This window comes from Ursus americanus, chromosome 3 (assembly GCF_024610735.1).
Source record: "Ursus americanus isolate L20-20 chromosome 3, mUrsAme1.1.p, whole genome shotgun sequence".
NCBI classification, from domain to species: domain Eukaryota; kingdom Metazoa; phylum Chordata; class Mammalia; order Carnivora; family Ursidae; genus Ursus; species Ursus americanus.
Genome location: NC_142129.1, coordinates 36,634,375 through 36,648,971, shown reverse-complemented (window position 1 = coordinate 36,648,971; position 14,597 = coordinate 36,634,375). Strand labels below are relative to the sequence as shown.

Below are 14,597 nucleotides of genomic sequence, written 5' to 3'. Positions count from 1 at the left end.
AACTCGTGTGTTAAACAGAAACTGTCATTAGTTCACAAAAGAAGAGATGACTAATATTTACTAAAATGTAGAATGAATACAAGAAGGACAGAAGGAAACTGTCTACACAGAAGTAAAAAGACTTCTATCCGGGAACATCGTGCCTTTTTCTAGGAAAGCCACAAAAGATTCCCCAATGCTAAAGCGTCCCAGGAGAATGGGGGGCATCGCTCTCTGATCTCACAGAGCCGCGGGGGTGAAGTGGGTGCATTCTGCCATGTTCGCAGCTGAGAATTTTCTAGGATTTAATTCAATCTGAAGCTCGCTATGCTTCTTTTGAAAACACGTCCAAGCTCTTCTAAGAAACACCCAGATAAAAACACATTGTAAACTAAAAACAAACAAAACAGTATTTCTGTGAAAAATCAAATGTTAGGATATGAGGAAGAAAAGGGAAATAGTTTACTAACCAGAAGGCTAACTGTGCAGCCAATCTTTTTGCCATCCACCTCTCCCATTTTCATGCAGTCCCTAAAAACAAAAAGCAACAGTCAGAACTCAGGACTTCCTTCCTAGGGGCAAACACCGTTTCTTCCACTGGGGGTGGGGAGGAGGGGGAAGTGCTGTCAGAGACCGGAGGCAATTTGCAAGCTGCGCTTGAGAAGGAAGCTCTGGGACTAGGGGAGCTGCCCCAGGCTGCAGGATCTCGGGTGAGACATTCCTGAGCACATTTCTGCTGCGCATTTCACTTGCGTGTGGACTCTACTCCCTCTCCAATGACAGGGGGCCCAGGAGAAGGAGGAGTGAAGATGTGTTCTTATACACCTTCTTCCAGGTGTGGGAAATTGCTGGAAGACTGGCCATCAACAATGAAAATGAGGGTTTCATTCTTAAAAGACAAACACCACGCATTTAAGTGGGATGAACTGCTTTAACAGTTGAGATAATTTAAAAATCGAAAAATTACACATGTGAAAGGTAACGGTGTGCGCTTCACACGCCACCCCCCTTCATAAGAAAGCAGCGTGACTGTACAATTCTCTGTTACACTCTCTTCACCCTAAAACCAAAGGAGCTACTGGTTCTAATGGCTGAGTCGCAGCACCAAAAAAGATTCCTTCCCTCATGGGACTCTGCGAACCTTCTCAATTCTCTAAGACTTCGAAAGAACGGCCCACCACACAAAAGAGAGAAAAAAGGGGAAAAAAATCAACTGAAAACTCAGAACCAGCGAGTTAGAAGTCCACTGTCTTACTGGACGGGGTTCTGTGGGCTGATGATTAACTCCCGCGGAAAGCTGACTGTATCCCAACTCTCTGATTTTCCAGCTGGAGCACAGCACACCTGGGAAGCCGGGGACTCAGCTTACCTGTAATCTAACAACCTCTCCATCAGACGAGTGACAGTGGCAATTAGTGAAACGCCACTTTCCCTCCATGTTTCCCGCTCAATTTTCTTTAGTAGACTGGAAAAGAAAGAACCCAGGGCATTTTCAACATTTATTTTTATCAGTCACCATGACAACCATCTTACTTTCATCAGTACCTTAAATGCCTTAGCAACCACTGCAACATCTCACAAGTAGCACGATTTGCAAACAATGTCTTACCTAGGATAGGGACCAAACAGAGGAATTCTAATCCAGGAAGCATTGACAAAGCAAATTGATTTTCAGATTATCCAAGTCATCAAATACAAACACATGCATATGATCATCTTTTCAAAACGTACGAGCACCCCACAGCTCAAAGACATTCTCCCCTAGCTTCTCTCTTACACTAACAGAGGCTTGAGCCTTCCCACAGCAAATAACACCGCGAAAAGTGAACACAGGAGGACCTCTAAGTTTACTTTGAAATAAGATCTTGCTGTTATTCACATAAAAATGTTCTCCTACCTCTCGGTGGAATACATCTTCATCCAGGCAGTTCTACCGCAATGCAACTGCTAGAGGAAAATCCTTGTACAGACGGGATGACGTTTTGCGTTTTTTCCTTTGCCTTCACATTTGCCCACTCAATACATATTGTACTATCTGTGCACTCACTCAACAGTTTCATTCATTTTGTCATTAATCACAGGGGACTGTCTATGTGGTTGTTAGAGCAGATTGATGACAAGTACCGAACCACATCTCTCCTCCTACATTTTCCCTAATCTTAAGCACCTTGGAGCAGAGGCACTATGTAAACACAAAATCACAACAATCAGAATAATTAGGATCTGTTTGACTTTCACTCCTGCCTCTCGGCAAATTAAGCATACACTTGGCAAAGCCTTTATGACTGAACTTTCCCCAAAAGATAAAAGTAAGAAAGAACACAGGCATGGCAATGTGAGGATCCTTCCCTACCCCTCCGCATTTAATGATCTTTTCTGTCTAAAATCTTGTTTCCCTTTCATCTTGGTTTCGGGAGTAACAGAGAAAACATTTCTCACAAGTACAATCTAAGCCAATCGTATATTGTGCTTAAAGGAAAAAACAAACATTAAAGAAAAAAGCTATCCTGCCAAAGCCAGCTAGCTTGCTTCCTTCCTTCCTTTCTTTCTGTGCCTATGTTCTCTCCCAATTTCCCTCCCCGCTTCTCGCTGTTGCCATTCCAGCGCCCAGCCCTCTGTCTTGTCTCCTCATCCGTTGCCCATGCACCCCTGAGCATTTGTTCCCTGGTTTATTCTGAATTGCTTCCTAGATTAAGTGGGGGGAGGGAGGGAGAGAAGTCATATACCATGGGATGGAGCCTGCCCTGACTAATCCCCCAGGGAAGGCCCCCTAATTTGTTTAAAATGTGTTTTCTTTTAAGAAACCTCTGAACAGCACCTGTTTCAAGCTTAAATGCCAAACTGGTATTGAACCAAGTACTCAGATGCAAATCCCCCTGCCAAAGCAATGAGGGATGATGTAGAAATTTCCCCAAGTGACAGCCTACACCTCATATACTTTATAGGCTGAAAAACAAAGAACTCGAGTTAGGTAATAATTCTAAAAATATATGGAGACTTCTTTTGTGGGCATGAATTTCATTAATTTGCACAGCTTCCTGATGCAGTAAGAAATCAGAGCTACATAAACCCTCTTGTAAGAAGAGGCACAGCTCTGCAGAGCCCGCTTAACCTTGACTAATCCCAGATCCAAATGTTAGGACCATATCTAGAACCCAATTCATCTGCTTTGGCAGCCAGGCTTCCTCTTACTGTTGGGAAGCTTGTTCTCTCAGTTCATCGGATACAAACTGAGAAGGGGAGCCTATCAGCAAGAAGAGAAGAGTCTAGATAACTTTGGGAAGACTGGGTGTTTTTATCTGGCCTATCATCATGCCATGTGCCCACGCTGAGTACACAGGGAACTCATCCAATCACAGGGAAGGATGATTTCTTACTGCTAGTTGATAGGCAGCAGGCCGGCATAACACTGGAGAGCAGGGTAAAGCAGAGTCTAACAGGATGACTAAACGCTCAACAGTGTCTTACTCTGTGAAAGAATGTCAACAGGGGGAGGTAGGATCTGACCCTAAATCTGCCTCCCTCTACACCGTCATGCAATAGCGTTGAGGCCATCACTCCCCATGAAACACTTGTCTGTCCACGTCTTCTTCACCCAAAGAGAAGAGTCAGACACCTGAGATACGTGTCACATATCCACTGCTCGGTCTCCAAACTAAAAGTAAACGTCTGATTGCCAAATAAAGAGCTTTGAAATGACTGGAGTCTTATTTAATTATTTGGAGCAACACATGAGAAAGAAGTGAGATGGATGGTAGCTCTTCTGGAAAGCGCCCTACTGTGTGTTCCTACGGCACAGTCACTGCAGCGTCCCCGGCCCTGGGACGGCACCTGACCCAGGAGGTGCTCGGTAAATAAAACCAAATGAGTGAACCAAGCAGAGCGAGGGGAAGCAGCTTAGTGCTGACACTCTGTGCTGCAGATATCACACTGCTGTCTATGATCTATAATTTCAGCATTATCGCAAATAATCAATCCTGACTCCTCCTTATTTCAAAAAGACGGAGTATGGGTCCATGAAGATAATGTTGGGGGAGGGGGGGAAAGGTGAGCAAGCTCTTAGGAAGGAAACCAATGCACAGATTTCAAGTCTCCTTCTAAGGAGGCTATTTGGGCAACTCCTACATTTTCAGGAAGCAGGAAGCTACTTTCAGCTTCTGAACAAATCTGAAGAAGTTTTAGACATGAACTAGAGAGAACAAATGAGAATCTGTAGCATACCGGCACGTGTTCCTCATTCATAATGTGCACAGTGACTCACTGTGCTTATACTAAGTCATGGTGACTTCTATTGCCAAAGAAGCATTTCATTGTTTTCTGAAATACAGTTAGCTTTTCACTTTCTTTTCTGAGCCCAGGTAGTAATGATATTTAATTATCACTTTAGGTTTTATTTAATCTCAATATGCTGATGAGAAAAGCATGAAAGAAAAATATTTATAGTAACATTTCTAATAATATGCTAAGAATCACAAAAGAAAAATAATCTCCATTGAATGAATCAGGCACCTTAAAACAGTCTGAACTATAGAGGCTTAATATATTAATTACTGGTTTGATTCTAATGTCAAGGTACATCTTCTATTTCAAAGCCCCGTTTATACACAAGCAATCCAAATTGCAAGCTATAGGCCTTTATTAAAGCAGATAAGAGGCACTATAAAATGATGTATTTATTAATCTTGTGAATTTATTATAAATAATTAATCACAAATCTCAAGAGATTCATTTCACTGAGTGCTTTCTCATTTTAGTTCTTTGTTCAAACCAAGGACTAGTAACTGAAATGAGAGCAGTTTTCAAAGGCAATTTATTGCACTGGATGAGGTTTTAATCAGAGTTCTTGCTAAACTCCAGCTGTCATGAAACACAGACGCTTTGTACACTAGAATGAACGAGGGCTTGGTGAATAATTACTAAAAGTTCCAGTTTAATTACAGTATCAGAAGAAAATGGTTTTGTTCAGGAGTCAGTACAAAGAATGTATTTTATCATCACCCACCACCATCCCAAGAAATCTGTAGACCCCTTCTTGGCTTTTCCTTTGAATGTAATTTTCTTAAAAGGTTCAGGGATGATTTTGAATGAGGCAAGTTGAAAGCTCTCAGTCATTAATAATGCTTTCTAAACCTGGATACTAATCTATCTACTTTTCTAAATTAACGATCATAAAACGAAGCATACAACTCGGTGTTTGGCTACCAGTTCTGGAGCATTGATAGTTTGACGTCACGTTTGGGCACACGTACAAGGTAGAGTGTATTCTGTGATAGAAACGTGTATTGCTGAATGATTTCTGTACTTCTGAAAGAACAGAAAACATTTTCCAGGCACAATGAGCTAGTCTTGTCTTCAAAAAGAAACACTTTATCAATATACTAGGACTGAAACGGCTAAGATCCGTAGAAAACTGTAGAGAAAACAAGTGTTAGAATCAAAATCCTAAAGGACTAAAACACTCTCACATGTCCTCTCTGGCCATCTCACCCAGTGATGGAAACTTGGTGTAAGCAATTCACCCTGGACTGCGATCACACCCTATTGGGAAGGACAACTTCAACATCCCCTTAAGTCTTTTGTCATTCTAGCTTCCATCCGAATCCAAATCACAGAATTTATGAAAAACGACTTGCTTCTGTGATATTCCATTAAGAAACATTCAGAAAGCAATTAATAATGCTGAGTGAGCAATCCGTATCGATGAATCAGATCAAGTAATGAAAAACAGATGTCAGCTGGGTTAGACTCCCCATCAACACATCAGCCAAGGATATCTTGCTTTGGAAGGCACTGCACACGAACGCGATAACCACACCACTGTTCCCCCCCTTCTCCCACTTTTAACCCTACTTAAAATCATTATCTTGCAGCCCCGGCTTTAATTCTTAGGCTTGAAAAGAGTGAGATTTGTTACATAACGCAAGTGACCCGACCTAATCAGAGATTCAAATAAGAAGACGGGTCTAACCATCAAGATAATAAGATCCATTCACCAGAGTTAGGCAATTATCCTTTATTTCACACTCCACAAAGACAAAGCACTCCTGTGAGACCCAGGCTGTCTTTGCAGCGTTCAGCCGCTAAGCAATGACACCAAATCCTCTGAATGGAATCAACTGGAGATAAACATATTACTCACATACTGTTGAAGAGCTCGCGGTATGTTTCATCACCTTTGCCTTCGGACATCAGGCTATCCAGTTTGTCAATTAGCTTGGCTTCCACCTGAAACATACCCAAATATTACTCCCTTTCCTCCCCTTCACAAGTGGGATCTCTAGGTAAACCGAAACGTGTTTATATCTGCAAGGGAAAAAAACCACGGTAAATTTTGTGAAAACAACATTATCATAAGCTGTGGTTAATAGCAGACACCCCCTTGGAATTCTAGGGGGCTAATTTAGATGAAACAATGTGACTTCAAACTCCCAGAGGGGTTTGCTGCCACCAAAAACATCTGTTTGTTGACTCAAACACAAATGCTTGCAGCCCAGCTTAAACATTTGAACTTTTTTAAGAGCTATAAAAACTGGCAAGTCCTGCTTATTTTTTTTTTAAATCACTAGATGTGTAGGAACATTAGCAAAGTAACATACCCACAGACATTAATTTAAATCTCTGATGTGTTTTGTATCTATTTTCTTTCCCAAAACAGTTTGAGGTTGCACTAAACCTTTGCTCAAGTTGAGAACTTGCCTTATCCACGTACAGATGGTAGAGCCATAGAAATATTCTAAGTCAGCAATAAGCTACATGAGACAGAAAGGACATATTTCCTGAAAAACTGCAGTCAAAACATTTATATCTTCAAGAATGGAAATCCTTTGGGCCTTGAATATCAGGAAAGCAGAAATATCCCTTCATCTATCTGAGGCAGAGAGAAAATGAAACAGCCCTGCATGGCCAGAGAGAACTACACGCTGGGAGGGATATCTGACTTTGTCAAAGGACTAAGCTCAGTTATTCCTTTGAATCAGATTCTAAGAAGGCTATGGAGACCAAAGGGAAGGAGAGTGGGTCACCTCCCCTGCAACGCAGGTACAATTTTAAAATAGCCTTCCATTCACTTACTAGCTTTCTTACATTGAGATATTGATACAGGTGAAATGCCATGCTTCTGGCAGGAGGAGGGTTCTGTGTATGTGATCCACTCACTTGTACAGTTGATAATCACTCCTAAAATTTGAGAAAGGCTTTATCTGGAGAAGCATGAAGGGTGGGGGCAGATCCTTCACACAGGTGACTGCATGCAGGTCAGTGAGGTGACTACGTGAACAGAAAGGAGGCTACTGTCTCCAACTTGAGTGACCTGGCATGGCAAAAGCAGCTGATTTCTTATGTAATCTGGTTTTGCAATAAAAACATCTATTCTTCCCAAAACTGGAGCGGAGCTGTCAATGAGAAATAATAGACTCATCTAGGAATCTCCTTTGCAAGAATTTCCACTGCTTTCCCGTTTAAATTAATTATCAACACTTCAAGCAAAAAGCAATAGACCATACTGTGCATCAAATGCTCAAAACTAAGCCATTCCCAAATGCCATGTGCAGACCACAGAGAGGTCAACGGTTTTAAGAATCGTTAGCCTTCTGATTCGTCTGGGTTGTGTCTGACTGGGAACAGATCAAGTCTCTGCCAGCTCTTCACAGAGACCCTGGAAATCACAGACTTTCTCAGCTGAAATGGAATATTAGAGCTTCCCCAGAGGCTCAGGGGAACATGCAGTGGAGAGGCGACCAAGGCCACATGAACAGGAGAAGGCAGGTGAAGCTGGAATCTAAGTCCCTTGACAGCTGGCTCGGTGCTTCTTTCCCAACTCGGAGTTGACTCTGGTAACTAGAGATGCTCGAGGAGAACTGCTCTGAGAAACTCCTCCGCCTACCTGTTTAAAATTGCCACTCCGCCTCTGCTCCCAGTCCATCATGTCATGAAAAATAGGAATCATGACGTTCCGGAGATCTGGCTGGGGTATCAAGGTCACTTCTAGGAAAGGGCCAATCAAGGCAGGAATAAAATGCAGCTTGTGCTCTCCTAAATGGAATAAAACATTTGAGTTTTAAGGATATTTAATCTTAGTAGGATTTCGGAAAATTAATATTATTACATTTATTTTAAATGATCGCCACAAGTATATTCAATGATAGTTGTCTCTCCAGGCAAGAAAGTATTTCCCTAAGCAGATATATAAACAGTAAATTTCCATATGTTGATTAATATTTCTCAATCATTTTTTATTAAAAACCTATGGATTTACTTTTTCACAGTTTAACAAAAAGCTCTAAGATACCATGAAAAATTACACCACAAATTAAAAATGACAAATTAAAATGACACCAGAAGTTAAATCATCAGGAATTGGTTATGTATACTTTTATGCAGTCACGCATTAAAATTTTTATGCAATCACTAAAACTGAGGTTTAGGGAGGATGACAGGCAAAGCTTTTCAACAGAATTAACTGAAAAAGCAAGGTATAATACAGTATGGACAGTTACCTCTTTCGTTAAAGAAAAAAAAAAAAGCTTATATAATAGTCAAGAAGATTATATCCCCTAATGTTAACCACGAAGGTTATCTCTGGGTGGTAAGAATCAATTTTTTATTTTAAAGATTTTTATTTATTTATTTGACAGAGAGAGAGACAGCCAGCGAGAGAGGGAACACAAGCAGGGGGAGTGGGAGAGGAAGAAGCAGGCTCACAGCAGAGGAGCCTGATGTGGGGCTCAATCCCAGAACGCCGGGATCACGCCCTGAGCCGAAGGCAGACGCTTAACGACTCAGCCACCCAGGCGCCCCGAGTCAATTTTTATATATGAAAAAAAGTGGTCCCTGCATCATATAAATTTTCTTATGTTTTTAAACATAATAAACACATAGCCTAAATAAAAAACTAAATGGTAATCCAAAAAAAGAATGTAACAATTTTCTAAGAAGATTACACATAACAATAGTGAACTCAAAATGGTGTATTACCAAAGTACACAAAGTATAGTACTGATGCTTCATTGAAAAGGAAGGTAGAGGGTGGGATGGACGCCGATGATTTCATCGAGCAGGTGAGTGTTGAGTTCCATCCATTACACTAATCGTCTGTGTTAAATCTCAGAGTTTTACTTCGGTAATAAGAATACTGCATGCAATGGAAAGCACATTATTTCTCAAGTGCTAACCTTGAACATGGTAGCTGAAAGCATATGACACTTAAAGCATCCATTTAAAACCCAAAGAACAGGTCCGGAAGCTGGGCAGAAGAGAGCTTGTTTCATGAAGGAAGATAGTTTCCCCCTTACTATTCTTTTCTACCTTTACGTGTGAGGGATAAACTCGGCTTAGAATTCCTTTTGCTTTCCTACCTTTGTGTCCCAGGTATAATTTGATCTCTCCCAAGGGACTCCTTAGTTCTCCTCATCTGAGCAAGAACACCTCCTTCTTACTCATCAGAAGAAACTTCTCTATTAATCTAACCTTGTGTATTTTCCTCCAAAAGAATGAATCCTTTCAAGACCAACAAACTCACTGTGGCAGAATATAGAGAAACATCAATCCACAGTTCTTCTCCCTGTATCTCCCCCATCCTTCCAACATACACACTTCAAGCGGGGAACTAGCAGCCAGCTTTTGCAATTGCTTTCCTCGGTTATTTTTGTCAGGGCAGAAAGCAGAAGCAATCTGAACTCAATCACTCTTACTGTCATTTGTAAAAGCCTAACCCACTCAATGCTTATTCAAGATAGCCTGACAAGAGAGGGGGGAGAGTGAAATGGGGGAAGGAGACTTCCGGCCCAGCCTGAGGTGAGCAGGCCTTACATCCAGTCCATGAGCCTGCCCCTAGGGGACAGCTGCTGGGGGTCCAGGTCCACCACAGATGCTGTACCCCCACGCCCACAGAGCCACACATTGAAGGGACCATGACCGCAGGACAAAGGTCACCTTGACATATGACCAAGAACCAGGAGGGCCTCCCCACAGTTCTGAGACTGTGTAAGATACCAAATCTTTGCACAGCTTTTGGGTATGTGTGGGGAGGGGGTGAAAGAAGTGGCAAGAAAGGCAAAATAAAATGGAATTTCCTGCCAGCCCCAACAGTCCTCCCTTGCCTGTTGAAAGGAGATTCAGACCTGCTACACTATGATCTTTGTTTATAATCTTTCCTGCGCCCGGCATCCTTTGGCCTCTCTAAAGAACATCATTAACATGCACTTATTTTATTTATCACTGTTTCCCTGAGTATTTTTGAATCTCTTTGTAAAAAAAATCTCTATTTATAGACACCTTACAACCTGATTTTCTTCCTTTAAAAAGGTTTTACTATGCATTGTTTGGTGACAGATAAGGACTACATTTATCCTGGTGAGCACGGGGTAATGTACAGGATTGCTGAATCATTATGGTGTATACTTGAAGCTAATAGAACACTGTATGCTAATTATACTTCAATAAAAGATTTTTTTACTATGAAAAATCTTACAGGTACACAAATTTATAAAGAATACTAAAACAAATCCCCACATACCCATCATCTAGCTTCAACGATTATCAACATTTTTGCCAATCTTGTTTCACCTATCACCCCAATGATTTTTCTTCCCCCTAGGGTACTTAAATGCAAGGCTGAGACATCATATCACTTTACTTGTACACAAATCAGTAAGCATCTTTAACAGGTAGGAATATATATATATTCACAATGCCTTTATTACCTCTAACAAAGGCACACAATTCCTTAATCTAAAATTCAGCGTATATTAAAATTCCCCTGATTGTCCTAAAACACGTCTTTTACAGTTGGTTTCTTTCAAACATAATCCAAACAAAGTCCATACACTACATTTTATAGCCTGATTTTCTCCTGACAGTAGATAGGCCACAACTACTTTTAAATCACTGTGCAAGAAAGCATGATGATAGCCTAACTTGCTGAAAACATAGTTTGGGAACACAGAACCTGCAAAAACCTGAACAAGGTTTCACCACAGACAACTTAATTCCTCCCCAATCAGCAAAGCAAAATTTTGAGCTATGTATGACAACAGCAAAATAAACTTTACTTAAGTGATTTCTTTTTAAACTGAAGATTTAGTGTACTTTCCCCATCTCTAATTGTCAGCCACATGGTCTTGTTTTGAAGTATTTAGGGCATCTGCTACTTGGGCTGCTGGAGTTTTATATTTATGGGCACAGAACAGCCTGTTAGGGAAGTATTGATTTTTCTACGGCAGTTACAAGACGTTGTGTTTGCAAATGTGGAAAAAAGAGCCCACTTTATAGTTAGTCAGAATGTTAGTTCAACTAAAAATAGCAAGAAAAAACTTAACCTTGAAGCACAGTGAATGCCAAAGATGGGACACAGGAGTCAAGACTAGACTCTTTCTTTGTAGACTATTCTTGTAAGCATAGTACTAAGGTATAAAATTTTGGGGGAAAATTTATGCTTCCCCCCTTCTCTTGACAGGGCATTGTTAGTCCTTCCACTTGGAAATGAAAATACTGAGGAACAATACATTTAAGAAAAGGTATTTACTTTTCACTACTTGGTCTTTACTCCTCAAAACCACAAGGAAATGTCACCCCACACCTGTTAGGATGGTTAGTGTCAAAAAAAAAAAAAAAAAAGGGGTGCCTGGGTGGCTCAGTCTGGGTGGCTCAGTCAGTTAAGCATCTGACTCTTGGGGCACCTGGGTGGCACAGCGGTTAAGTGTCTGCCTTCGACTCAGGGCGTGATCCTGGCGTTATGGGATCGAGCCCCACATCAGGCTCCTCCGCTATGAGCCTGCTTCTTCCTCTCCCACTCCCTCTGCTTGTGTTCCCTCTTTCGCTGGCTGTCTCTATCTCTGTCGAATAAATAAATAAAATCTTTAAAAAAAAAAAAAAGCATCTGACTCTTGATTTCAGCTCAGGTCATGATCTCAGGGTTGTGGGATTGAGCCCCACATCAAGCTCTGTGCTGGGCGTGGAGCCTGCTTAAGATTCTCTCTCTTCCTCTCTTTCTGCTCCACCTCCCTCCACCCACCCCCCAGCTCACACACACAGGCACGCGCTCTTTCTCTCTCTCTCTCAAAAAAAAAAAAAAAAAAAAAAGAGAGAGAGAGAGAGAAGAAAAGAAGAAGTGTTGGCAAGGATGTGGAGACACTGGAACCCTAGTGGACTATTAATGGGAATGTAAAAGGGTGCATATTACTATATGATCCGTTGCTCAAAGGTAAATCTAGGGAATATAATGATCAGATCCGAAAATCGTACAGCTCTGTGCTTAAAAGTAGATTCAATTACGTGCACCCTTTATTCCTTGTTCTCAACAGAAGCGAAAAACCAACCTGCTTCTAGCATACGCAAGAGTTTCCACACTTCTAGGTAAGTACGGATGACCAACATCTGATTTAAAAATACTGTTCAGTAAAATTTGTGTTTGTGTATTAGACCAGCTGGGTAGTTCAAGTGGCAAAAAACGTATCCAGTTACTCTGAGCATTATTTCCTCTTCGCAATTTATTTTCTAAAAGTTAGTGGTTTTTTTTTTATATCTACTAAAAACTACTGAGGCTCTTGATTTCTGAAGTCATAAAGCTTACTTGCTTTACTAAAACATGATGATTTGTTTTTATCAAGATTTTCTTGTTCCACAGAAATTGGACAAAAAGTTTAAAATAGGAGATTTAAAAACTAAGCTCTGTACAGGTATGGGCCATTTTTTCTTATATATCTCCAAATAACTTGCACATATCCAGTGTTTCATGAACTATGTTAAATTGAATTTATTGGCCTGTTCCATTAAGAAATGCACATCTATAATTATCTGAATAAATTCTTCTTTAGCATTCAAAATACTCAACGTGACATATTTATAGGTAAACCAAATTATAACAAATAGATTTTCATATTCCTAAGTAACAAGCTGACTTAAGGTCTATGAGGGTGTTAAAACAGTACTCTGAATACTTAATTTTTCTTATCATTTTGTAAAAATACATGTTGGAAGAGAGGTTTCAACATTTCTGAACATTTTCCCATTCTAGTTGTTGCACAATAGCAGTGACCTTTAAAATTCACCTTATAAGTTTTGGAAGTCTCAGAGAAGTCAGGATACAACTCTAGGGAAATAGTGCAAAAAACCAAGGAATGGAGTGAAAATTTACACTCACCCTGCATTTGAACTATGTCATGCTGGGAATTCGTAGTTGAGTATAATGAGCCTTTTCTAACAGAGTGCCAGAAAGGAGCTAGAGCTAGCCTCTAGGGCCGGGAAAACAGAGAAAGGGGAGAGTATCTAAAGCAGTGCTTTTCAGTCTTTAGTCAAGAACCACCTAGGGAGCCTGTGAAAACTCAGTTGTGTTCCACTCTCTCGGTGATTCTGTTTCAGTAGGTCTGGGGTGCAGCCAGCTAATTTACATTTCTCACAAGCTCCCAGGTGCTAGTGCTGCTGGCCTATTTGAGAACCAATGTTCCAAAGAGTACTGACATACTAATAACATCTTGTTACATTAATGCCAAATGTAATATGGACACCACAGCGCTTCGAAAAACAACACAAAGAATGAACAAAACATAAAGACTGAAAAGAGTACTCTTCAAATAAGACAAACTAATGCTATTTTTTAGTTGAATCTAAAGACGATCATGGACTTCTCCTGGCTGGCCTTAGACAGTTGGAGGTTGCTTTCAAGACGCTAAGTCTTTTTTTTTTCTTCCTGAAATTACCAGCAAGCACGGAACGCTGGCTCAATTATATATAACAAGGCTTTTCCTCAAATTGCTATGAATATTGCCATGTATATATACAGATCCTGGTCAAAAATCACTCTGTAAATAAACTGAAATAAAACGATAATGGTTCTACTTTCATTTACAGAAAACAAATCCTGCCATTTCCAAGTTGTGCTCGGATGAGCCCAAGAGAAAAGATACTTTTAGATCATTACATATTCATTTCAAATAGGCCCATCACTTTAATGAATCACAAGAAGTTTGCAATGCGGTAATAGTAAATGAATACTATAAACTTGCATAGTTAGCATACAGAATTAAATAAGCTGGCATCTCTAGAAAGAAACCCTATGCCAATGAGATTGTAAAACAATTTATTTTCCAAATATTATTCTTTTCCACGCAACCAGGTCTGGGTCATCAATTTGCTGGAGTAGTATGCTCTACCTGCTGTGTCGGATTAACAAAATTGAATCTAGTAGTTTCTTAGCAACTGCAGAGGTTTAGAATCCTTTGTCTATACTCTTTATGATATAGGTCCGTGGTGTTTTTAAGAGTACTGGTGCACAAGGTAATGTTTCATGAAGTTAATTCTAAATCTGTTATGATTCATAGACTCACTTCAGAGTTCTAGAAATTTTGAGTTGTTACAATCCCAAATTATGAAAGGTTAGCTCATGGCTAAAAACGTGTGTATTACTGGGGCAATGCTAGATTATAAAATTTATCACTCATTAATAATGAAACACACAAAGGTAAGGCAATTTTTCAGACAGATACCAATTAAAAAAATTAGTTATGACCACATTCAATGCCAAAATACCAATTACTTTCTATGGATGACTTTACTGATTTAAACATTTGGTTTCAAACACTTTCACTAGTAAATTACCTTCTTCATTTATACACTTAAAAGTA

At 40.2% G+C, this 14,597-nt stretch overlaps 1 protein-coding gene across 4 annotated transcripts in view; it reads right to left on the bottom strand.

Annotated features, from left to right (window-relative positions):
* DOCK4 (dedicator of cytokinesis 4) overlaps positions 1-14,597 on the bottom strand; it is a 409,713-nt gene that overhangs the window by 57,851 nt on the left and 337,265 nt on the right. For all 4 annotated transcript variants that reach the window (XM_045792824.2, XM_045792826.2, XM_045792825.2 and 1 more), the window contains 4 exons: positions 7,862-8,010; positions 6,119-6,204; positions 1,349-1,444; positions 450-510 (listed from right to left, as the gene is read on the bottom strand). In XM_045792824.2, coding sequence (XP_045648780.1) covers positions 450-510; positions 1,349-1,444; positions 6,119-6,204; positions 7,862-8,010 — 392 coding nt within the window. The remainder of the gene's footprint in view (positions 1-449; positions 511-1,348; positions 1,445-6,118; positions 6,205-7,861; positions 8,011-14,597) is intronic.